The sequence below is a fragment of the Rhineura floridana genome, chromosome 4 (genome assembly GCF_030035675.1).
Source record: "Rhineura floridana isolate rRhiFlo1 chromosome 4, rRhiFlo1.hap2, whole genome shotgun sequence".
In the NCBI taxonomy this organism is placed as follows: Eukaryota; Metazoa; Chordata; class Lepidosauria; order Squamata; family Rhineuridae; genus Rhineura; species Rhineura floridana.
This window is the reverse complement of record NC_084483.1, coordinates 25,146,178-25,172,896: the sequence shown is the minus strand read 5'-3', so window position 1 is coordinate 25,172,896 and position 26,719 is coordinate 25,146,178. Positions and strand designations below refer to the sequence as shown.

The 26,719-nt window shown below is 41.4% G+C and overlaps 1 protein-coding gene across 19 annotated transcripts in view; it reads left to right on the top strand.

Moving 5' to 3' along the window:
* The window catches only part of PUM2 (pumilio RNA binding family member 2), a 107,781-nt gene that overhangs the window by 50,955 nt on the left and 30,107 nt on the right, over positions 1–26,719 (top strand). For 7 of the 19 annotated variants that reach the window (XM_061622670.1, XM_061622665.1, XM_061622662.1 and 4 more), the window contains exons 6-13: positions 180–453; positions 917–1,010; positions 1,613–1,738; positions 9,134–9,276; positions 9,632–9,868; positions 16,095–16,233; positions 21,169–21,312; positions 22,020–22,307. In XM_061622670.1, coding sequence (XP_061478654.1) covers positions 180–453; positions 917–1,010; positions 1,613–1,738; positions 9,134–9,276; positions 9,632–9,868; positions 16,095–16,233; positions 21,169–21,312; positions 22,020–22,307 — 1,445 coding nt within the window. The remainder of the gene's footprint in view (positions 1–179; positions 454–916; positions 1,011–1,612; positions 1,739–9,133; positions 9,277–9,631; positions 9,869–16,094; positions 16,234–21,168; positions 21,313–22,019; positions 22,308–26,719) is intronic. The other 12 variants (XM_061622681.1, XM_061622680.1, XM_061622675.1 and 9 more) reach the window with 7 other exon arrangements.

Sequence of the window (26,719 nt, the reverse complement as noted above, 5' to 3'; positions counted from 1 at the left end):
AGTCCGGGTGGGTCATGTGGAGAGAGGCGTAACTTGAGGTATTGGGGTGCTGAGCCACATAAGGCTTTATAGGTCAAAACCAGCACTTTGAATGTAGTCTGGAAACTAATTGCATGCATTTCCCCATATTCCTTGGTTTAAGCAATTAAGCTGAAATGTATTTTTCATTCTTTTCTAAGCAGTCGTACTCCTGGAAGTCGGCAAGCCTCCCCAACTGAAGTAACTGAGCGCCTGGGGCCTAACCCAAGCACTGCTGAAGGATTGGCTTCCCTTCCTAATCCTGCAACCCACAAGCCACTAGTGGAAGAATTTTCAAATTCTGAATCTCAGAATTTGGATGCTATGGAACAAGTGGGTCTTGATTCTCTGCAGTTTGATTATCCTGGAAATCAGGTACAAATGGACTCTTCAGGAGCTACTGTGGGACTCTTTGATTACAATTCCCAGCAGCAGGTTAGTGTTTTTATACAGCAGCGTTAAGAGTGGAGCTCCAGTATTAATTATGACAATTGCAGGCTGCCACTGGAAATGGCAGCTCCATAAGAGTTTTCTCCCACCTTTGTTCTTATCCATGTCCTGGAATTGTGGTTAATTCCCCACAACAATTCCACATCACTGACTGGCAGTGAAGCAAACAATGTGATAACCTCAGGACATGGGTAGATTTGACTAAATGTTAACAGAAAAACATTGGAAGCATGCAAGTCAGGGCAGCCACTTTTAATAGTAGTCCCATGCTCATTATAATGTAATTCTGCCCTAATATTGCATAAGAATGAATTCTCTTTCAATTTTAAATTCTTACATCGTGCTGTGGAACTTGGATAGTCATATGAATAAAACTACACACAGCTGGTTTTTAAATTCTAATCTGGGTTTCTTGCTAATGTAAAAAAGTTCAAATTGTTGTTCTTAGCTTTTTCAGAGGACTAACCCTCTCACTGTCCAGCAGTTAACAGCAGCTCAGCAACAACAGTATGCGCTGGCAGCAGCACAGCAACCACACATAGGTGAGCTTTTCAAAGTTTATTGAAATAACAAGCAAAACAATTGGAAGTGTATGATTTTTACTCCTCTCTGTTAATGAAAACCTTGCTTGTTTGGGCTGTTGACAAACCAAGTAGGTAATTGGTCAAAAAAGAATGTGACATGTTGATAACTAAAATGATCAGCTGAATTAAATTAAGTCATACTCAGTCAGATCCATTGATTTCAATGGGTCTACTCTCGGATGCAACCCTACATACCCAGATTTGGTTGAAATATGTTTGGATTTTAATAGGGTTGCCATAAGTCGTAGTCGACTTGGAGGCACATAACAGCAACAGAAACACAGTTTAAAAAAGCTTGTGTTCTGGCAATATTGATATATCTTTAAAATGCATTTGGCATGATAAAAATGTCAACAGTAACTCAGAACTATGAACATTTGAAAGTAGAGCATGAACTTGCCCGTTAACAAGAGAAGTAAGAGATACTTTAGCCTTCCTACTATCTTCTGAAGCCGCCTCAACAATAGATGGCATGAATTTCTAAGACTAAAGCATTTACAACTTGTATGTTGTAACTGTATGTGTTGTTTTTGGTGAAATTTAATTTTTCATTACTGTAGCAGGTGTGTTTTCGGCAGGCTTGGCTCCAGCTGCTTTTGTGCCAAACCCATACATTATCAGTGCTGCTCCACCAGGTGCTGACCCATACACAGCAGCGGGTTTAGCTGCAGCAGCTACATTAGCAGGTAAGAAAATACTATTACTCAAATTAATCATAGTAATCTCTTTTTCTCTAAAACTTTGTAAACCTAGTGTTTGGGGATAAATCACCAAAACAGGTAAAAGAGAAGCACAGGGTATTAATTCCTGTGCTTGGCTTCGTTTTCAGCAGTTGAGTGAAGAGGAGCACAGGGGTTGAGAGTCCAAGAGAAGAGTGGAGACACCACAATAGGCTGTATACATGGCTCTCTGACTTTATTTAGCTTTGAAGAGCTAGTAGTCCTTAAGATAAGGAAAGATGCTTACACAAAATGAGGTGGCAACTGTCTGTGATACTCCAGTGGATGTATAATATGCCCCTTATAGGCTGAAATAGCTACCCTTAAGGCTAGGTGTGAGTTTGCTGCTTCACAGAGCCAACATTTGGCCAACATTTGCCACCCTGGGCTCCTACTGGGGAGAAGGGCAGGGTATAAATAAAATAATAAACAAACAAACAAACAAGCATGCTATTCAATCTGGGTGAATCAGCCATGTGGTAAATCACTAGCAGTATGATCCTGTGCATGATCTGGACAGTTTAAAATTAAAAGATGCTAATTCTCATTGGACCCACAACCACGGTGCAGCTTAAGAGGACTTGGCTGTTACAGGAAGGTTCCAGGTCCCTGGATTTCACCTTTCAGTTGAAAAAAGAACTTTTGACCATTTTTTTCTCTTTTGACAATTAAAAGGAAAAATGTGCAGACAACCTAGTTGTTCAATAAGAAATAAAACTCTGTTTCAAGTGTTGTGACTAATGAATGCAAAGACCCTGGATAACTGACAAACATTTGGGTACTTGTAATTTTAATTTTTTTAAATATTAAAAATTATTTTGTTTTTACTATATTGTGCACTGTACACCAGTGTATGCAAAATAATTGAAAAGAATCTTTTTGTAAAATGTTGGGGTGATAGCCAATGCTAGTGAGCCAACCTATTAAAATCAGTGGACTTGAGTCCTTTGATATCTAACATACCTCAAATAATGTACCTAATGTACTTCAAATAACCAGGGTGGAAATTTTTTAAAAAACTTTGTTAACCAAATTATTCAAGAAACACAATGCAGGCAAGTAAACTTTTTATTACACAGCCAAGAGAGTGGCTGCATACTATAGCCAGCATGGATTTTTCGCATTCCGCAAAGTTAAATTGAAAATACTCCACATGCTGCTTCCCATAAGCTCATTTCAAGAACAGCACCTTATAAAATTTATAGTCCTGAACTCAGAAATGCTTGCTTAACAACCCTAGTTTTCATGGGGATACACACACTCAGAGAATTGAGAGTTCAAAGTGTAAAGAGTACCTGTAATCCTATTACTGACCTTGCCCCATACGCTGACCTTCATCTTCTGCAGTTTAAAAGTTTAAAAAATGCCTGGCTGATTTTTAATTTAAGAAATTTAACATTGGAGTCAATGATAAGCATAGGCATGCTCAGTAAGAGCCAACTGTCAAGTGTTCTAAAAGCCAGTCTCTCAGCTGTTTGGCTTGGCTAAATGGGGCCATGCCCATGCCAGACAGTTTTTCCACTTTAAACAGTCATGGCTTCTCCCAAAGAATTCTGGGAAGTGTAGTTTGTGAAGGGTGCTGGGTGTTATTCCCCTGACAGAGCTCCAGTGGCCAGAGCAGTTTAACAGTCAGCCCCTCTTTCAGGGTATTGTTTCTCTGTGAGGGGAATAGGGTATCTCCTAGCAACTCTCAGCACCCTTAACAAATTACACTTCCCAGGATTCTTTGGGGGAAGCCATGACTCTCTAAAGTGAAATAAAGCTCTGGTGTGGATGTGGCCAAGGATAGCTTTGGTTTAAATTTGAGTGGGAAACTACATGTGCCAGCTGTAGAATAAAAAGGGGGGGGGGCTGAAAAGGATAGAAACCAAACCTAAACAACCTCTGAAAAACTCAGATGGGCTCGGTAATGTATCTATTAGCACATCTAAAATATTAAATGTAATTTTATAATGTAATAGTGTTTTGAGATGTTGTAAATAATAAATCTGACCTGCACCATATATTGTACAATGTGTATCTTGCTCAGTCTTTTAATTTGAACTGATGGATGAATAATAAAAATGCTTGATGATGCAGGCTTCTCAAATTCAATAGAGTTACTGGCTGATAAAATAAGTAATTTTATTGAATTTGAGAGGCCTGCATCATCGAAACGCCTAAGGAGTTCAGAAACATCTAGCTACCAAAAATCCAAAGTACCCGCTGAAGATTATCTTTATAGGTTGAAACATGTTTGGGAAAGATCTAGTACAAGATTTGAATGCAAGGAATGTATTAAGGATATTTTATTGCCATATTGGATGGTTTTTAATGTTTTATGATTGCTAGCTATTATATAGTAAAATTACATTTAATATTTTACATGTTCTAGTAGATACATTACCAAGCCCATTTGAGTTTTTCAGAGGAAACCCCTAAAAACAATGATACTGTTCACAATGTTTTCCTTTTGGAAAGGAACGGGGCTTTCCCTCTGCCAAATGCCCACCCACCCAATCTCCTCCCCTCCCTCTTTTCCTCTTCCCCCTCCCCCTTCTTCCCTACCCCTACACTTAAAATCATAGAATAGTAGAGTTGGAAGGGGCCTATAAGGCCATCAAGTCCAACCCCCTGCTCAATGCAGGAATCCAAATCAAAGCATTCCTGACAGATGGCTGTCCAGCTGCCTCTTGAATGACTCCAGTGTCGGAGAGCCCACTACCTCTCTAGGTAGTTGGTTCCATTTTTGTATGGCTCTAACAGTTAGGATGTTTTTCCTGATGTCCAGTCGAAATCTGGCTTCCTGCAACTTGAGCCCATTATTCCGTGTCCTGCACTCTGGGATGATTGAGAAGAGATCCCAGCCCTCCTCTGTGTGGCAACCTTTAATGTATTTGAAGAATGCTATCATATAGTCTTCTCTTCTCCAGGCTAAACATGCCCAGTTCTTTCAGTCTCTCCTCATATGGCTTGGTTTCTAGTCCCCTGATCATCCTTGTTGCCCTCCTCTGAACCTGTTCCAGTTTGTCTGCATCCTTCTTGAAGTGCGGAGACCAGAACTGGACACAGTATTCAAGATGAAGCCTAACCAGTGCTGAATAGAGGGGAACTGATACTTTACGTGATTTGGAAACTATTACTTCTGTTAATGCAGCCTAATATAGCATTTGCCTTTTTTGCAGCCACATCACACTGTTGACTCATATTCAGCTTGTGATCAACGACAATTCCCTTCTCACATGTCGTATGGCTGAGCCTGTACATTTGGTTCCTTTTTCCTAAGTGTAGACCTTTGCATTCATTCCTGTTGAATTTCATTCTGTTGTTTTCAGCCCAATGCTCCAGCCTGTCAAGGTCCCTTTGAATTTTCTTTCTCTCTTCCATGGTATTAGCTATGCCCCCCAATTTTATATCATCTGCAAATTTGATAAGCATGTTCTGTACCTCCTCATCCAAGTCATTAATAAAAATGTTGAAGAGCACTGAGCCCAGGACTGAGCCCTGTGGTACCCCACTCGTTACTTCCACGCAGTTTGAGAAGGAACCACGAACTACTGTTGTAGTTTTAGTCTCTTAATTGAAAAAAAATAAATAATGAAGCATTAAGTAGTGTCACTTTTTATTCATCAGAAAAATATGATGATAATATATATTTACCTGCTGTTCATCAGAAAGTCCCAGGGCAGGATACAGCAACATAAACATCTAACAAATTTTGAAGGAAATGAAAGGAAGGAGATAAAAGTAAACCACCCAGAGTAGTGAACAGACTTGGTTGATGCCAGGGCATTTGGACTCTGGTTTTAAGTATTCCACATGTATGCAGTGATGCTTCCTCTTCAGCACTCGGCTCAGGAAGCTCCATATGACAATAATAATATGTCTTAACAGACAGAATATGTGAAGTTTTCACCATAATTATATTTCCATACTAGAAAAAGCTTAATTTAATGTCTGTTTAATTTCTGCTTGCCACACAGTTGTAAAAGGCACAAGAGCCCTGCTCTCCCCCAGTGCCAACTGTGTGCACATGCAGTGCAGGCTTGCAAGTTGGTGGTGCACAGAGCAGCCATTATTTTTTTAAAATTCATAATTCTTCTTTTGGCTCTTTGCGACCCTCTGGGATAACTTCATGACCTCCCTATGGGTCCTGATCCCAGGTTGGAAACCACTGACCTATCCTAAGCATGATTGTACAGGAGTTAATACTACTGAATTCAAAAAGCATGCAAATGATCAAACCTGCCCTTCCCTCCTATCCCCTCCCCCTCCTTCCCTTTTCTCTCCCCTCACCCCTTCTGCTGCTCCCCCATGGTCAGTTTTACCTATTCTAAGCATGATTGCATGGGAGTAAATCCCATTGAAAATAAGCATGCAAACGATCAGACCTGCCTTTTCCCTCCGTTCCCCTCTCTCCCCCCTCCCCTCCATTCCTTTCCCTCCTCCCTTCCCCTCTTCCTTCTTCCTCCTCCCTTGGCCACTGTAGCCCTTCCTCCCTCCCTCCTTCTTCTCCTGCTCCCCCACAGTCAGTTTCACCTATCCTAAGCATGATTGCACAGCGTGCAAATGATCAAACCATTCTTAGCAAACTTGTACAGGATCTCATTTCTTACTTCCCAGATTAAAAAGCAGAGCAATTCACTAATAGGCAAAAAACGCTTGCGGTTTAAGAACATACCTATAGCCAACAGATATTTCTATAAAACTTTTAAATGTAGGTAAATTGGGCAGCTATAGTGAATGCACCAGAGGAGCAGGACACCTGGCCTCTTCTCTGAGATTGTACTGCCCTACAAATTTGTCAAAATGCAAACACAATTTGGGTTGGTCTTTCACAGTCCAATCCACTTCCTGTGTAGCTTGGGAGAATGTGCCTCTGAGCCCATGGTGAGCATATGGTGAGTTGGTACAATCAGCACAAATAACAGAAATAAGCCATATGCTACGCTGATCTTGTTTTAGCAGGGAGGAAGCAACAATATTAAGACAGTTGATATAGTTCGGATAATCACTTTAAATAACTTTGATTTACTTTGCAATTTTCCTATAGGAAATCATTTTCTTTTGCTTCTGTTTCTGTGAATATGTGAGTACAGCAACACTTTGCATAATTTACACTAAAAATACTCCAAAAACGACTGTGAAATAATGGCACTGACTATTCTGCAGAATATTCTCCAGTGGACATTAGGAGTGTCTCAGTTTGCACAAGATAAAACAGTGGGAGGTGAAATATATTCTAGCAAATTTCTAGGGGTGCTCTATGTTTTTAATTGACCATGCCCACCCTTCCTTAAGTCGAGTGGTTTAAGCATAGCAGGCTGAACACATGCATCTTAGGAAGGCCAAATTTGTTTTTTTTTTCCAACAGCTAGATTCATTGCTTAATGAGTCCAACAGCTAGATTCATTGCATTGTGATCAGTCTGATTTTATATCAAACTGCAGTTTCAGATTCATCTGTTAATGCACCCAAAAGAGAAATGGAGCATAACCTCCAGTTTGAAACACAAAACAGCTGTCTTCACCATCATATGAAATTGACCAATAAAAATGCTTTGTTTGACACAGATTTCTAGGAAGAATAACGAGAGAAACATAATTTTCTAGGTTAGATTTTCTGTAGAAACAGTAGTAACACAGGAAAGAAGCAAAGTACAAAAAAATAATAATTCTCCATCTTTGGAGATGTAGTCCTGATTGCAGGTGTTGCCACCACTCACCATATGCTCAGAGGCGCATGTTACTACATTCTTGCAAGCTACACTGCAAGTGGATTGGACTGTGAAAGACCAACCCAAATGGTGTTTGCATTTTTACAAATTTGTAAGGCAGTACAGTATCTCAGAGAAGAGGTCAGGTTTCCTGCTCCCCTGGTACATTCGCTATAGCTGCCCAATTTATCTGCTTTTTAAGGTTTGATAGAAATATCTGTTGTCTGTAGGTAAATTCTTAAGCCACAAGGGTTTTTTGCTTATTAGTGAATTGATTTCAGTGGAAGAAAAAGAATCACATGCTTAATTCTCCCATTGAAATCAGTGTCATGGTAAACTGCCTAACTTTGGCTAGCTTGTACCGTAAATGTTTTTAAAATGCTTGCTGTCATTTAAAAGTAATTTTATTTACTTTATTATGTGCTGATAATCATAAGTAGTATAATGCTTGTCAGTTCAGCCATTGCACCCAAGTATGGAGGGATCCCATGGGGTTTACTAGAGTCCTGTTTGTATACCAGGGCTGTGGAGTCAGTATGCCAAACCTTCGATTCCGACTCCTCTATTTTTCTACTGTCCGACTCCAACTCCACCCAAAATTGCTTCCGACTCCACAGCCCTGGAAAGTGCTGTAAATGTCTTTTAAAGTTGGAAGCTCTCATAGGAGCATTTTTATCACTGCTTGAATACGCGCTGATCTTGGCATCGCAGCATTTGTCTTCATCTGGGTCTTGTGTCATACACTGACACACAAAATGTTTTCCATCTTGAGTTATGGTGAAATGCTCAACTACAGCTGACTTCATGGGAAGCTTCTTTGACATTTTGAATTTATATTTTAAAAATTTGTCAATCAAAATTTATTTTGGAGTTGGTACATTTCTTCCGACTCCACACAAAATTGCTTCCGACTCCACGACTCTGACTCTGCAGCCCTGTTGTATACTACAACCACCTCTGGGCCAATGGGAGTTTTTGTATGTCTCCTATATCCCTGTCCAGTTGTCCCCCTGCACTAACTCATTTTGCCCACTCACATAACACAAACTGAAGAAACTTGTCTCCATGAAAGGGGAGCACTGGAGGGGACTATGGGAGGCTTGCTCTGACCAGAATTGCTGGACTAAGTGTGGAGCACTTCCAGTACAAGTGTACTGAAGCTGGGTAAAATGTATTTATGTGGTTCCTATAGGGATTCCTCTTTAGGGCTCCTGCATCTGTACAGGAAAGGATTGTTTCCACTATGTGAAGTAGTGCAGATTACTTTTTATACATGAAGAAAGGTGTTAGCCAAATGGTAGGCACTGGTAAATAGCCCTAGCTCTTCTGCCCCTTCTTTCTGACTTTTTGCTCTTGGCTGTGTTTGCTTACCTTTCCAAAAGACGGTAATTTTTTCCCTAACTCTTTGCATTTGGGAACTGTCCTCCTGGAACTGTTAAGCAAAAAAGAGGAAAAATCTGTTTTGAGGGAGTGGTTCTGCTTCAGTTTGGGGTGTGTGGGGAGATTCACTTTTTTATATTGGATGCTGGGTATTGGGTAGGTCTTGTCTATGTGTATAGTTTGTTTTGACAAAACAGAGTTATTACTCTGAGTACTGTGAGTACTCTCACAGTTTTAGGAAGATACTATAAATATTTGTGTGTGAAGCAATTTGTTTGTTTTGGTAGGGCCAGCAGTGGTTCCTCCTCAATATTATGGAGTTCCTTGGGGAGTGTACCCAGCCAACTTATTTCAGCAACAAGCAGCAGCTGCAGCAAACAACACAGCCAATCAGCAGACTGCATCACAGGCACAACAAGGACAGCAGCAGGTAAACTGGATAGATGCATATGAGGACTTCTAAAATTGCATAATTGCTTATGCGGTTTCTTCTATAGCAGTGTATATTATTGAGAAAAAATATTAGCATATGAAATAGTGCACTGCTTGTGTGTTTACCATGTTGGGCAGCAGTCTGTATTCAGTCCATATTTAATTTTCAAATTGACAGAATTCACTTCTTTCCTCCAAGGGATGAGGGTAGCTAGCTTTGGGGAAAGCTGCTCCTCGGGTTCAAAAATGGAAACTGCCTTGTGAACCATGAAGGCAGTCTCCATTTTTTAACTGGAAAAGGATGGGCTCCCTTTGCTTTTCAGTTGACTTCCTTTTTTCATTGTGGAAGGCAGGCTTCAGCTGGGTTCAGTGTTGCAAGCCAGCCTGTCAAAGCAACAAAACCAGCAACAACCCCCCACCCACTAAAACGAAGCAGCAAAGCCCAAACTGAGAAAGGAACAGAGAACCAGGTATGGGACCAAGCTGTGAGGGTAACTCCTGCTCAAACCTTCCTGCTTAAAACAAGTGCTGGCTCTGAAGTTGGGAATGCCCCTGCTGTTGACTCACACCCACCTCACCTCTACTTTCAGGTATGTCTGAAGGAAATATAGTTGAGTTTTTCCCCCAGGGCAGCTGAACACTACCACCACTTTCCCATGTACTTAGTGGGCCACAAACAGTACATGCTCTGCCACTGCAGCTCTCCCTCCCCCACCTTTACAGCCAGGACCTCGAAAGGAGTCTGTGGCCCCTTTCAGAATTGTGTCTTTCTGAGCAATACAGTGGCATGAAATGAGTGTATATAATGCAGAAATCACAGGAAATCCTCATGGGATCCCGAGGATATAGTTTGTTTCCTAGAGGGAGGCACATCTAGAGGCCACGATGGCTACCACTCTCCATTTCCTGTGAAGAAATATATGTCCCCACCCACCAACCTCATATTTGAAGGGAAAGACTTACCCAATTAAAAATTACCTTCCCGGAGTAGAGCAGTTGCTAGATGCAAGTGCTTTTCCCACAATAGAGGAGATTGTCAGATAACCAGTGTGGTGTAGTGGTTACAGGGTTTGGACTAGTCAAAGGTTTACGGCAAAGCAATGCTCTGTTTAGAGCGTGAAAAGGTAACATGCTGCATAAAGATACCAATCTAATGTAATTGCCATGATTTACAAAAACCAAGGCGTCACTATCTAGAGCAGAGTTGTGAAGAATGTAACACATGTGTTTGTATATATTTACATTGATTAATAGGGACTCCAAAATATCTGCTGCTAAGATGCACCAAAAGTACTGTCTGGAAGCACAGGCTTTTCCCAATAAAGAAATCACCTGTTTATATCACTGCTTGGTGTAATCCATTTTGAGGATGGTTCAGAACCATTAGGGGGGGAAATGGATGTTTAGAATAAAAAGCCAAAAATTGCAGGGTATCTTCTTTTGATAGCTGTAATAAGTCCCATATAATCCCAGGTTCCTATCCAAACTTGTTGTCTCTGATCTTCTGATCATTTTGAGTACAAGTTCAGTTTTTTTCAGAGAGGGATACTTTTAGCTAGAAATCTCAGTTATCTAATATGGCAGGTTTTCCCCAAACTTCCCATGTGCTTATCACTATTATCAAAGAGTGTGACCTGTAACTTTCATTTCCATTTCATACTCTCTTCTCATGTTATTGGGATAGAGATAATTGGTTAAAGCAAGGGTGCCCTCACCAGTCTGCCCCATGCCCTCCTTAGGTGTTTTTGTATGGCTGGAAAGTGTCCTTGAATTGTGATAATGCCTCTTGCCTGCCTGGATGGAGAATGGAGAGAGATGTATGTGTGTATAAAACATCTGACTTTGTCATGGCTTGAATGTAGCTTATTATAAAGGAGCCTTTACAACTTTAGTGTCTATAGAGTCAGTATAAGGCCCTTCCCAACCATAGCTGGTAGGGCTCTTCCCAGTACTAGCTGCCACCATGCCACGGAGAAGAACTGGAATTCACAGGAGAGTCCCATGATTTTTTAAATCTGCTCCTTCAGTCTCAATCTTAAATCTGATTTGTTTACTGTTTTAGTGCAAAAGTGTGAATCATTCATGTGACCTTAGGTTGGCAGTAACATTGCCATATACCTATGCTGTGTCCTATGGTAGCTTTGCTGTAGTACAGGGCTCCCAAATTGTGGTGTGTGGACCACCAGTAGTTCATGGCATGTCTGCAGTAAATATTCATTTTGGTTTTGAATTGTATTTTTATTGCTTCTTTTATTTCTTGTATTCTATTTTATTATAATTTTAGTTCTTTGGGATGCAAATTGTAATACTATAAAATATAATAGAAGAAATAGAAGAAACAATGAAAATGCAATTAAAAGTTATACAGCATCAAGCGCATATAATTGCTACAGCAGACAGAAAAATTATTAGGTGGTCCAACAAGATCTTGCAAGATTCAAGCAGTCTGGGGGTGGGTGGATTGGGAACTACTGCTTTAGTGGAAAGTGTGCTCACTTAGGGCAGGGCATCCAGTTTTCATTGAGACTCTGTACCTGTTGCAGCCGTTTCCTCCACATTCCAATTTAAAGTTGGGTTCCAAATCCTGTCTCATTTGGAAGCCTTTAAACGTTGGTTTGGATACAGCGGGACGCTATGGTGACTTCCTGGTTTGTTTCGCCCCTCACACAAAGGGACTGCAGGGCAGCAGCAAAGGGGTTGTATGCAGGTGTACACAGATCATGCATATCCTGGCTTGTTAAGACAGGATTTGATTATCTAGATGTGGCTTCATGTCCATATTAGTCATGGTTGATGCAATATCAGGTTGTGCCCATTACTAAAATTTGAAACTCTTGTTCATTATAAGGTTCAGTTCCAAGGTTAGGAGCACAGTCTGGTTTGTATTGAGCATGGCTGATATTGGTAATGCAATGTGTGTGTTTCTTTCTGTATCAGTTTTTTTTTGCCCTGTAAGGTACCTGCCTGCAGGTAAATGTGTGTTTGGGCTGATTGCAGGGTGGTATGATTGCTGGTTAAGTGCATACAGCTAGGGTGGTGGGGGTTGACTATAGTTAGATTGCTCCTGAAGGGGGCAACAACAAAGGGGCTTGTCCCTTTGGATTGTCGCTTCAGGGAAGTACCGGGGCAGGAGCACCTCCTCTGTCATTCAGGATACAGAATTGTAGGCCAGCCACAGTAAGTGAGAGGCCTGTGACCCTTACTCAGGCTGAGAACCTGGGGGAGGGGAAGATTGGCTTGGTGGTATTCCTCCTGAGTGACAGATGGGGGTGGGTGGGAGGAGTGGTGGAATGGTACCATTATGTTCCGTCTGACAGAATAGGATGTGCCTACTACTGGGCCTTAGTTTGTTATCCGTGGGCATAATCTTCCAGTTGTATATTGTGTTATTTGATTGTGCTAGGGTGTGTCTGGGTGGTCAGGTAGCAGGGAGTTGCAAAGATGCTGCCCATATTTCAGTGGTGGTGGGCAGGGGAAGGTATAGCGGAGGGGCTGACCACCATTTGGGGTGGAGACCTAGATACTTGGTCCCAGTCCGCTGTTTCATTCCTCTCACTCCTCCGGAAGTTACTGGTAGCTTATCTGTTGAGTCCTCTGGTCTGGTGGTGCTGTTATTGAACACCAGGTCAGTTCATAGTAAGACCATACTCATCCACAACTTGATACTGGATGAAGGGGCTGACTTGGCATGTATCACAGAGATTTGGATGGGTGAGCTGGGTGGGCCTGACCTAATTGAGTTGTGCCCATCTGGGTGCTTGGTGGAGCGCCAGGCTAGATTAGGAGGTCAAATGCAGGGCAGGTATTGCTACTGTCTATAGAAATATAATCTCCTTCACCAGAAAACCACCTGATCTTGAGGTGGGCTTAGAGGGTCTGCACCAGATATTGGGCTAGAGAGACAGACTGGGAATGCTGCTGATCTGTTGACCACCCTGTTGCTTGGTGGCAGTCCTGACCAAGCTGGCTGAAGTGGTCTCTGGTGTGGTGTTGGAGAACCCCAGGACAATAGTTCTGGTTGACTTCAGCATCCATGTGGAGGCTGCCATTGGGCCGGTATGGAACTTTTTGGCCTCCATGGCAACCATAGGGCTGTCTCAAATGGTCATTGTCCCAACACATCAGGCAGGGCATACCTTTCGATTTAGTCTTTATCCCACAAGTGGTATGAGAGATGGAACGAAGATCAGGGGAGTGTCATGCACTCCTTTATCATGGTTGGACATTTCCCTGGTGAAGTTTGGTCTGGTAATGACAATTCCCTCTTCTGAGGGTGGTAGATCTGTTTGGATGGCCCACCCTTGGAGACTGATGGAACCTGATGTGTTCCTGAACGGGGGATTTTCCAGTGGGGAGAAAGCGGATGATCATGTCATAGCCCTCGTCTTGCTCTGGATCATCAAGATGAAACAGGCAGTTGACACAATTGCTCCTGCGCATTCTCTCTGGCATTGTGGAGCTTTGGACTATGAAGCAAACAGGACAAAAACTATAAAGTGCCAGTGGTGCAAGTCTCACTCTGAAACCAACCGAACACTGGTTAGTGCACAGTCATGCTTACTATGTAGGAGTGCATGCTGTGAAGGCTTATTTTGCAACTTGCATTGCATCTTCCATTGCCAGCAGAGTTATTTTGAATAGTCTGGAGGCTACTGACTCCCACTGTTAGTTGCATGAGGGGGTGGTCCCTGCAGTCTTGAAAGAGATGGTGGTGAGACCCCTCCTAAAAATACCGGCCTTGGATCCTTTGGACTGGAAGAACTATCAACCAGTCATAAACAGTCCCTTCTTGGGGAAAGTGTTGGAGAGACTAGGGGCAGCTGCAAGCATTCTTGGATGACACCTTTTTTTAAGATCCATTCCAATCTGGGTTCAGGCCTGGCCATGGAACCTAGTTAGACTTGTTTGCCCTGATGGATGACCTTTACAGAGAGTGAGATAGGGGAAGTGCCGCCTTTTCAAATCTCTTTGTGGCTTTTGATATTACTGACCATTGTATTCTTCTGGACCAGCTCAGTGAAACTGAAATTGGGGGCACTGTGTTATGGTGGTTCCAGTCCTACCTACAGGAGCAAGGCCTGCTTGATTGTCTTTCAGCACCATGGCAGCTGTGCTGTGGGGTGCTGCAGGGTACCATGTTGTCTTCAATGCTATTTAATATCTATATGAAGCTGCTGGGAGCAGTCATTATGAGTTTTGGGGCAAGGTGTCATCAGTATGCTGATAACACTCCACTCTTCTTCTCCTCTATAACATCAAAATCAGGGGAGGTGCTACGGGCCCTGGACTAGTGCCTGGACGCAGTAGTGGGATGGATGAAGGAACATAAGCTGAGCTTGTTGCCTGGCAAGATGGAGCTGTGGGTGAGTGGTTCCTGTGTCCAAGAAATTGGTCAGCTGCCTGCCCTGGCCAGGGTTGCTTTCCCCCTGAAGGAGCAGGTACACAATCCAGGGGTGCTTCTGGGCTCAGCTCTGGCACTGGAGGCCCAGATAGTCTCAGTGGCTAGAAGTGCCTTTTATCAGCTGCACCTGGTAAGACAACTATGATCATTGCTGGACTGAGAGAACTTGGCCATAGTAGTTCAGGCATTGCTGACTTCAAGACTGGATTACTGCAATGTGGGGCTTCCTCTATGTGGGGCTTCCCTTGCACTTGACCCAGAAACTGTAGTGAGTGTAGAATGTGGCTTTGTTGCAGCTACGTTGCTGACGAGTGAGACCCTGTCAGCATATAACACCTCTGCTTGGAGATCTACACTGGTTTTCAGTTTGTTACTGAGACAAGTTCAAGGAATTACTACTGGTATATAAAGTCCTTAACAGCTTGGGACCATAATACTTGCGAGACAGCCTTAACCCATATGTGTCCACTGAAGCACTTTGATCTGTGGAATTGGCCCTGTTAAAGGTCCTGCCCAATACTTGTTCTGCATTTGTAAGAAATCATTCTTCTAGTGTGGCAGCACCTGTTAGTTGGAACCCCCTGCCTATTGACATCAGGCACGTTCTTCTAGTGTAGCAGCACCTATTGTTCAGAACTCCTTGCCTGTTGACTGTCGCTGTATTCCTTTCAGTGCTTGCTTGAAACTTTTTTGTTTAGGCAAGTTTGTCCAGATACATAGATGTTGATGTGTTTTAATCTTTTTAGTTGTTTTAATTGTTTTTAAAAATGTGTTGAATTACTTGTTTTAATGGTTTTATTGACAATTTAAATGTCTTCTGTAAACTGCTTAGCAAGCGGTTTATAAATTTTGTTAAAAAAATAAAAATACAGTAACAATGAGCCATGGTGAAGGGTGGTGAGAAGAATTTTCCTAAGAGGAGAGGCACTGGGGAAGAGAATATGTCATTGCATGGTTGGCTAACAACTCCTTAAATACATTTTAGGGCCAGCAAGAGCTATCTGCATTGTTTCCAGTTGTAAATGTCTCACCTAAACTACATAATCTCGATTGAACAGTAATTGCAGTATAAAATGTTCAGTGTTAAAAGTTTGAAGGCTGAAAATGGATACAAAGACTGTTAATACTATAACCTACTCGCCAGATTTAACCTACTAAATCTCTCAGCTTGGATTCCTTTCTGTTATTCTGTTTAGTGGTACTGAATTACAGAAGGCCTAGCACTTTGAACTTGTGTTTCTTGTGTCATAATTCTTCTATTGAAGTAGTCTATGCCTGCTAATTTTTCCTTGTTTATACATTTTAAAAAATACAACCCAAAAGTGCACACAACAGATGTTCCAGCATTTTTATACAATATTACCTTTTTATACTTCACATTTTAAGCAAATAGTGTCGCCATTGGTCTTTTGTAGGTTCTTCGTACTGGAGGAAGTCAGCGTCCTCTTACTCCCAATCAGGGTCAGCAAGGGCAGCAGGCAGAGTCACTTGCAGCAGCTGCGGCAGCAAATCCAACTTTGGCTTTTGGTCAGGGTCTTGCCACAGGCATGCCAGGTATATAATGATGAGTTAAGGAAACTAAGAATGAGTTCAAGCTAAATATCCTGAAATCCTGCTGTGTTCTCAGTAGACTGCTTAGATAAATTTCTTTAACTGTGTTTTCTAGCTTGGATAAAATTTTGAAATGTGATTCTCATTAACTATGGGCTCCTTTGGGAGGAAGGGTGGGATATAAATTATATTTTTATTAATAATATGTTGACAGATGGCAAAATATGGGCAGGAAAAATGTATGTACCAGATGGGAAAGTGGGGGGGGGGTGATGTTAGGCTGCTCCCAACCTGTTCAGCATGAATTGTTCTGTCTGCGCTATTCATAAGAGAATTACACGAGCTACCCAATGCCAATCCACTAATTATAACACCTTCAGAAGATCAGGGGATGTAACATCTTGTATTCTAAGAAACATGGTTAGCATTCCAGTTGCACAGTGGCACTTTCCCACCCTCTCCTTGGTGCTGCAGCTCCTTGCACCTGCCAAAATCTACTGCTGAGAGTAGGAGACCTTCTGGAATGGGATGTTATGTCCTGGGGTGAAGGAGCTGCAGCTAGGAAGGAGATCCAGAAATCAGAAAAAAAAATCCTTTGCCTTCTTTTTCGCAATGAACTATTTGGATCCAAACCATTATAATTTTTGTGTATAATACGTAGTATTCACTATTTGTGGTGATATGTAACACACAGCTTAATATTCTGTCAGCAGTTTTTCAGTGCTGATTCTGAAAAGTGTGAATTCTGGAAAAACCTATTTTAAACAACATTCCTTATATTGGTGCACATTATGCTTCCATGTTAAACTATGCATTTAGGAGGGCTTTGCCTTTGGTTAATGGAGAAATTAAATTTGTCACATGCATTTTTACATTAAAAATATAAGACTTGCATGCATGACATTTCTGGCTTGCTATACTGATTTTGCAGCTTTTGTCTGTTTTTATGCAAATCACAAAGTGTAGCTGGCTGTAATGCAGTCCAAAATATCTAATATTTATATATGCATATAACAATAAGATTTATGAGACAGCTCAGAAATGTTAAATATGGGCAGATAGTTTTAGAGCTTTGCTGTTGCTATTTTGACTATATATGCAAAATGCTTATTTGAGCATCTTTTTTCTGAACATTTCAACTACTTGGTAAATGGGTCATTTGGCTTGGTCCAAAGTAGAAGCGGTAACTTAGATATCTGTGTAACATTATCTTATCATGGGTTTCGTGCCCTGCAAAAATTGAGGTTTTTACTCTTGTTGAATGTGGTAGATGTTTCCTACAGACAGAAGGAAAAAAGTGGCCACCAAAAGTAGGATTGTTGAATTTTGTTCCCTATCATAAGTTTGCTGGCAAGTCCTTTGAATTTGAGCCACTACATTGCATAATAACACAGTTTTGGCATTTATAATTTGCTCTGGAGCGTTTCCTTGACTCCATTCTGTGCATTAAGTGAAGAGCTGAATAACTGATATAGGAATCCTTTCCCATTCAAAGATGGGAGTATTCTCAGATCAGGTTATTCTGTGTTACAACTTCAATCAAATTAGACTAATTGCTGGCTTCATCCTTTATTATTATTATTTATCCTCAAACACGGAGGGTCGCTTTTGACTTGGCATTTCCCAGCATATACTAAGGCAGATTGGGAATAACCCCCATTGGATACAGTGAGATTTATCTCCCAGTAAACATGCATAGGATTGCACTGTTATAGTACAATCCCATGCCCCTCTATGCTCAATCCCATGCCCCTCTATGCTCAATGGCGCTTACTCCCATGTATGTGGGTGTAGGACTTCAGCCTTAATCACTCACCATCTGGAGCTGGTGAGCTGGTTTGCTTTTTGTTCATTATGTTTATATAAAATCTAATTTGCATAGGGTTGTATCCAGTGGTGTCCCTGCACAAGCAGAATGAGTTTCCACTCGCACAACAGGACTTGCCTCCCACTTCTTTCCCTTTTTGCGTACCCTCAAACTACTCTGGAGAATAATTTTAATCATAACTTCCTTTATGGGAGACCATACTTGTACCTTTTTACAAAAAATATTTAAAGAGTTAACAGTGTGAGAGAGGCTTGTAAAGAGAGGCATGGTGAGCAAGGACTTTCAAGAATTAATGTGACTTCTATTATCAGAGTGGATGAACTAATAATGTTGACAGGAGTGGGGTGGTTGTTTTGTCTTATGATGACCACAATGCTTAAATTTGGTACAACGGAAAAGAGAAAACCAATACAAGGACTAACAGTACTGTAGAAAAAGATGAGACATTAACTCAGTTTTGACTGTTCTAAGTATGTTGTATCTAACTCAGGATATGGTCAGTGGAATTGAACATTTACACTACATTACTAATGAACTAATACTTGCAGATAATACCAAATTGTTAAAGGCAAATTCAAAGTCTGCCCTGGAAAGTTTTTTGAAGAGCAGATTATAAATATTTTAAAAGAATAAATGATACAGAAATAGTAACAACTTCTCTATTTCATATAAAGCAGCAATTCACAAACTTTTTTCTTTTCACGAACCACTTGAAAATTGCTGGAGATCTTGGTGGACACACCAAAGTTCTGTTTCTTTCGGCACCAGCTTTTTCAAAATCAGTGCTGTATTATGAAAATCCTGGGCCCTAAATGAAGAAGGGCCTTTCAACTAACTGGTAAAGATTTCAGAGAAATAGACTACACCAGTGCCAAGTTATGAAAATCATGGACCTGTTCTGGCTTGTGTTTAAAATGGCTTCTATCTGTCAGAAAAGAAAAGAAAAATCAGATGCAAGTCCAAATCCATATAGTCTTCACTGTTACATAACTTGTCACAGACAACTTGAATGGAGCTCATGTACCACCAATTGTCTGCAGACCACAGTTTGAGACCCTCTGATAACACAGCAAGGTGAAGGATCCAGGTCATTTAGCTCAGAAGATTGGAGGTGACAGATAAGGTCATAGTTGGTTTGGGATGGTATTCAGTGCTAGTCCTACTCAGAGAAGACCCACTGAAGTTAATACATGACTAACTTGGATGTGTTAATTTCAGTGTGTCTCCTCTGAGTAGGACTTGGTTGAATACAACTCTTGATAAAGAAAATAACATTTCTGCTTTGTGCAAGGCCAGTGCAGTGTCATTTCTGCTGTCGTTATGCATAAAATTTGAAAGCAACACTTTTATTTTGTTTAGAAAAAGAATGGGAAGAAAGGAACAGCCTTCACAGTGGGCACAGGTTACAGGTGTTCAGGGATCCATTGTAGTTGCTATGAGGAGGATGGGCTTCTGTGTGATCAGACAAGATGTTCTATAAAGCTTCTGGGGGTCTTCAAGAATTTAACATCTTAGGATATTTTTCCATGAATAAGTTAAACCTTTTAAATGCTTGACTGTTTAACCTATTTTCAGTAAATATTTGACTGGGCAAATGCCAACCTCTCTTTTCTTTGTTCATGACTTTTTGCAAGGTGTGCTAGAATAATTAAAATAAGAAAACAAATGCTACTTTTATAATACAAAAAAACTTGTATTACACCAACATTAGTCTCAAAACTTATATTTAAAATCTGGAGCCCCTACTATCAAGCATATAGTGGTATATGTGAGATATGGTTGACCTCAAAAGGCAGATGTATTTCTGTGCATTGTTCTTTATACAGAAAAACAGTTCTTGACTCTGTGTTGGGTCATGTATTTGATAGAGAGGGATTTAGTGTTGAGGGGTTTTAAGTGTAAAAGTTAACTTTTCTATTCCTTACACATTTTCATTTGTAAAGAGTTTTTGTTATATTACTTGTAACATTTATTCTCTAACAGCCTATTCTACATTCTTTACAGAGGAGCAGTAAAGCAGAGTGCATTGAAAGCCTGACCATTTGATAGCATGTGAAAATGGTAGTGAAGGTAGTAGAACAGAACAGAACAGTCTAGTTTTGTATATGCATTTGTAATATGAAACTATGTAATTCTACTGTTTCTCAGAAGCTTTAATATCCCTGTAACTATATGTAGTTCTTTGCTGATTTGAAACGGTATAGAGTCAGATACCTACAAATACGCACATAATCTCTTGTATCCCTATATCCCTGTTTTGATATATTTCCTTGTGTGTGTTTTAAAAAACAAACCAACCCTTGGGAGCATAACCCACCACTTGGGAGCATAATCCACAGGACTACACACTTCGAAGGAGACCTCAGAAGACACCATTGAGCCTTCTCCCCTTCTCCCCGACTGGCCCCTGACTTGCATATACGCTGTGCCAAATACACAGCAGTGCATCTGGCTATTCCCTCAAATGGCAGAAAGCATTCACATTTTTGCATAGAAGGGGTACCAAAGTTATGGGCTGGATCAGCACATACACACACCCGGAAGCTATTTTGTGCCTCCTCAGAACTCCTAATAATATTGGCATTTTAAAATAAATAAATAAAATAAGGTTATTTTCTTTAAGAAATATTCTGCTGAGGTGTCCTTCATTGTGATCCTATAGTGTTCCTGCTTTGAGAGGCCAACCAGCTTTCCAAAAACAGGCATCTCTGCCTTGACTGCACACTAACAGCATCTTTTAAGCAACAATACATTTGTTGCATCCTTTCCCCCATCCCAGAAGAACATTTATTTTTGCATTTCTTGGAAGAGTTGGAGCAGATTGTCAGGAAAGGTCTGCACTGATGGCAGAAGGGAGTAGCAGATGCAATCCCATATTTGCTCATTTGGGGGCAGTTGTTCAGTTTAGTCTTAGACAAGCAGGTGAGTGGCAAACTACCTCTGAGCCAAAGTTTTGTCACATGAGAACAAGATTTGGAATAGAATAGATCTGGTTCTTCACTTCTAGAAGACAAAAAGCTGTCAGTTTGCTCATTCTTCATATAGATGCAAAATAAAATGTTTATACCAAAACAAATAAAATTTACTAGGGTTTGTTTTGTATTGATTAGGCTATCAAGTCCTAGCCCCCACTGCCTATTATGATCAGACAGGTGCATTGGTGGTAGGTCCTGGGGCCAGAACTGGACTTGGAGCACCTGTCAGATTGGTGGCTTCAACACCTGTTATCATCAGTTCTGCAGCTGCCCAAGCAGGTAGGTAAATTTTTCACAGTGCTTTCACAATTTGATGGTGGAAAGTTCTAACTGTAATGGTTCTCTTACCTTTCTTGCACTCTTCCAAACAGTGTTACTCTTTAGATAGCATTTATTTCCTTGACTATTTTCTCTCAGCAGTGAGCAGGCAAGTGGAGTGACAGGTCTCCAAATTCCCATTCACAGCAAGCATTGAAAGGGAGAAGCAGTGAGACAGATTCCAAAGTCTGGTGCAAAGAGATAAGATCCCAGTGCTACATTTGTGCTAGAGGACTTGGAAGGGAAAGGCTTTTTTTTCTTCCTTGCTGCTTGTCTTTTTCAGAAGCAATTCTAGTCATGATGCTTCAGCTTTCTGTAAAAGACTAGCATGCAAGTGAGAGATCTCCTCTGCCCCCCCTCCCAGCTCTTTTACAATTTGTGAAGAACTCAAGAGAGGGCATCTCTTGTGCTGGGCATCCAGGACAGGACTGCTTTTCACAGTGGGAAAGGCTATTAAATTTGTGGATCCCTGTCCATTTTCAAAGCACTTTTGTCTTCCAGTGGGCACTGTAAAAACAACAAACTTTGTATATTCTTTGAAAATCCTTTCATTCCTAAAACATCCAATAACAGTGTTCTCACTATGGGAAAGAGTAATGAAAATAGTAGACTGTTTCTAAAGTAAAAATGTTTTAGAATCTGATTATTAAAAACCATGTGTCTTACAGCTGCAGCAGCTTCAGCTGGAGGAACAGCAAACAACCTCACAGGAGCCACAAATGGGCTTTTTCGGCCCCTTGGTGCCCAGCAGCAGCAGCAGCAGCAGCAGCAGCAAACAAACAATAGTCTACAGTCTAATTCTTTTTATGGCAACAATACTTTGACCAATAACTCCCAGAGCAGTTCACTTTTTTCACATGGACCTGGCCAACCAGGAAGCACATCCCTTGGCTTTGGAAGCAGTAGCTCCTTAGGAGCTGCTATTGGCTCTGCACTTGGTGGATTTGGCGCATCTGGTAAGTTTTTTTTTAAGAAGGAAAATAGAACAGGTTGTATAGCTTGCTGTGAGTGAAAGAAATTTATGTTTCCCTTGTTTATTTTCTACATGCACTAAAAATATTACATCTGGAGTTGAACAAAAGGCAGATTCTTATGCTAGGCCTTGCACATGAGAAACAGTGGTGAGTGTGTTGGTGACTTTGACAGATAGCTCACATTTGGGGCTTTTAAAAAAGTTGGCTTTTGTTTGATTCTGTACTCCTCAAAGTTTACATCCCTTAAGTGTAACTAGGACTGAGCAGCAATCAAGAGAAATTCTCTCCCTCCCACCCCTTCACTGCCTCTAGTAGCATCATTTATCAGAAGTACTGTAGGTTTGTTGCTTTTCCTTTCTCCGCAGTTGCTTGAGCAGTCTTTTCCCTGTCGCCCAGGGCACCCTATATAGCGAAAGAAGATGGGAACAGACATGTTCCATTCCATATTGCTCTGTGGACACATTACTTATGTACAGAGGCAGGGGGACTTTATTTTGCTGCTGTTTCAGAATGCAGCCTTTGGTCTTTGAAAATATTTTTAACGCTGAGGTTTACTTAATTCTTTTAAGGAATGGATTCAGTTCAAAAGTGCTTAAGAATTGTCATTTTCTTTTATTTTCTTTTTATTCTCATTGTACAGTTATCTTTACTGCTTTATTCATAGCTTGGTAAGATAAGTACATAAACACCCCTTTAGAATTCATAAACTACTTAGATTGTGGAAATTGATTTACCATCAAAGAAGGTGTTAATGTATGGCAAGGCACACATGAGTAGTTAGTTGCTTACATTGCATAAAAGAAGGCATGTGTGAAGCACACACAATTCTGCGCACATTACAATATAATAGAAGTGCGCTTGCAGATCTTGACCATGGAAAATGTCCCATGTGAAACAATTTTTTAATGTTTTTGAGAACTTTTTAGAACTCTTTAGTTTTATCCATTACAAGCAATTTTCCCATTTAGTCTTGTAGAATCTTTTTAATTTCAGCTGGCAATTTCCATTTTAAAAATGAATGGATGGACAGAATAGGCGACACATAAATTAAATTATTATTATTATTATTATATTGTGAAAAAGTACCCTGTGTACAGAGCTTAAAATTCTTTCAGCAGAGAGCTATTAATGGAAAAACTGAGAATTCAGTTTTAACGTAGAGAAGAGTCCCCTTTAAGTAGACTTTTTATGGAAGGCTTGTGAAAGTGTTTTTGTTACGCTTGTTTATAGTCCTGCATTCCTTGTATCCTACACTATTTAGTTGCAGGCCTTTCCCATTTCAAAGTTTAATTCTGTGAATCCTGGCTGATTATATAAACATAAATGTGTTCAAATCCCTAATTATGTTTAAAAATGCTATGTATATACTATTTTTAAGAGCGCCTTATATTGATTACTTGGTTTCCCAATTATTGTTTGTGTGAAGAATATTCTAAATCAGAATTCTTCTTTTAAAGTCTAGGAATTGAGTAGCTGAACTGTTAACACAAGAATAATTGTGTTCTTTGTTTTATTGTTTCCTAACCTCCAAGAAGCTCAGAAAGTTCTAGCTTCATAACCTTCTGAGGTAGATGAGGTTGAGAGAGTGACTTGCTCAAGGCCACCTTGTGAGCGTGATAGCTGAGCTGGGGTTTGAAACTTGAGTTTCCCACATTTGCCTGAGGGTGATGTTGGATGACATTCCTCATTAAGGATGATGCCTCCTGTTGGAAGGAACAGGCAGGGTCCACTAAAGCCTTTTGCTCTTCTCCAAGGGGAGGAATCATCCCTCTCACCAGACTGACCCTGCCTGCAGTTTCAGTGACAGTTGGGGCCCTCTTGTGTTCTCTAGAACTGTTCTGTTCTGAGCCTTTATTCCTGTGTTTTATTGTTAATTCTCCCTTGTCTTTTTATCAGAGTGTTCTCTCCCTTGATGTGTGTCTGTGGTGACCGAGTTGAGGGTGTGTGTTTTTTTCCTGTGTCTTCCCCCCCCCCATGTTTTACACCTTTTCCACCTTTTCCCCTTCACTGCTGTCATTTGTGTGTCTTTGCCTTTCCCCCTCTCATCCCTTCACGTTTTGAGATTGCTTGGGGTTGGGCTCCAAGAGGCACCTTTTCAAGAACTGAAGCAGCCAATTGGGGAGAACCCTGTGAGGTTAGGACACAATGGTGAAAAGGCATGGGTTCCTGCTGACAGACTCCTTTGTTGGGACCACCATTTTGCGGGTGTTGTGGCTACAGCTTTTTTCCCCATTGGCTCCATTCTAGTCAGCAATTCTCACAGGCCTTCATTACCAAGAGGGTTTGTTGAGCTTGCTCCCTCCTCCCACAGCCTTTTCTGTTTATGGTGGGCTCTTTGAGTGATTCCCAATGCTCTAGCCTTTTGGTGGGATCATGTCTGACATGGGGAGGTTGTAGCAGTGCCTTCACATTCCCTCTCAGTTGTGGAGTGGGCTTTCAGTGGCTTTCCACCTTTTGTCATCAGTTTTGTCATGCCTGTGCAGTGTGGAGTCTCCAACTGTGGCTGCCTCTTCGATCTTGCATAGGAGTCGTCAATCTCACGTGCAGCCGTCTGCTTCCTGCCCTTGCCCTATGTAGGGGAGAGTCGTGCCATAGCCTTTATGGCTTTTCCTGGTGCTTCTGCCACCTCTGGTTGTGATGATCACGCATAAGGGGACTGGTCAGAGTCAAATGCCTCCTTGTCTGACAGTAGCGCTCTGAGGCAGGAGATTTTCATATACCCACTCCTGCACATGGGGTGAGTAATGCTGCTCCTTATGTCAATCGTGGGGGTTTATCCAGGTTTCTCTCATGGATATGCCCCTCCTTTTACAGGAAGCCAAGGACTCCCTTTCTCATAGTAAACACAGGAAGGGAGGTCCTCTTTACAGAAAGCCCATGATTGAAAGAGTATGGAGTGGTGAGTAAGGAATCCGCAAATAGTAAGGCACTATTCCAGGAGATATAAGAGAAAGAGACCCCACAGATCTCACTCAAGTAGCAGTTCTGTGGGATCTCCATCCTCCCTCTATTCCAGGGGTTCTTCTCCTGTAATTGTGGAGCTTGCTAAGAAATGTCCTAAGGGGGTGGATGGTGCTGATAATGCTTTCGCTTTCAACATTTCCCTGGAGGGAAATGGGAGCACTGCCTGACTCTTACCATGCACTCTCTGAACATGCTGGGGGGAAGGGTGACCTTTCTGAGGAAGAAGTGCTGGTGGTTCAGCCTCAACCAAGGTTGCTTGCTTCTGAAATTTTGTAGCTCTTACTGGCAAATGCATGGAGGGTGTTACAGCTGACCGAGGATAAAGGTCCTGCTCAGGATGCTTCCTCTCAGTCATCAATTACGGGTGCATATAAGATTCCCCATACACTCGCACATTTCTGGTAAACCTGTCACAGTGTCTTTTCCTCAGGCTTCTGGTGCTGTCTGGAAAGCTGAACAGGCTAACACTAATAAGGCTAAATTAGTTTCTAGGGTGGCTATAATAGCTACATTATAGCTATTCTGATTCAATCATGAATCAGTTGTGCTGGAGAAGGTGTTTTTCCTAGGGAGATCTTCTGCATGCAGAAGAGGTAAGGTCAAGGGGCTACTTGGATCTAAAAGTCACAAGAGGAGGAGATCCCACAGATCTTCTTCAAGCAGCTACCCTGTGTGGTCTTTTTCTTTAAGCTCCTCCAGCACTTTTCTCCAGTGTAAGTGGAATCAGACAGTAAGAGGTCTGAGGCTGTTTCTGCTGTGAGCTTTCAGGAAAAGTATTGGGATCTGTACCTGAATTTTCCCTCTGCCTTCTTGCCTGTGGCTATACAGATTTTGCAGTACATTAAGAAACAGCCTGTGAAGTCTGAGCATTCCCCCCAATACCTAGCTACATGTGCTAAAAATTGTCCCTTCTGCTCCTGCCAAACTGCCCTCAGTGTGTGTTTCTCTACCTCCACATTCAGAGCTATTTGGAAGGCTGAGTGGACTCCATGAAGTTTTTAATTGGTCTAGTTTTCTTTTGTTCCTGCCTTCATGACTAATCTTAAGCCCCTTTACCCTGAGTTTGTCTACTTTGGAGCAAAGGGTGCTAGTCAAGATTTTGGGAGATTGTGTTAATCACTCAAGACTGTGATGCATAAAGTCTGATATTACTAAAGGTGGCAAAGTATTTCCTCTTCCTTACGTTCCAGTCTTGATATGCTGGGGGTTTAGGTCAAGGCATGGAGTTGTGGATATGTGTTATTTAATCACTGCCGAAGGCTCATATGTTGTGTCAGGTTGTGGTTATCTGAAGGCCCAGTGTGCAAGGAGGGGATACAAGATGATTCCCTCAAACCTTGTCAACCTTCAAGTAATCTGTATCAGTTCTCTCCTCTGTCAGAAACATAAGGTGAGATTCTGGTAACCTGGGCAGACACATAGGAATAGGC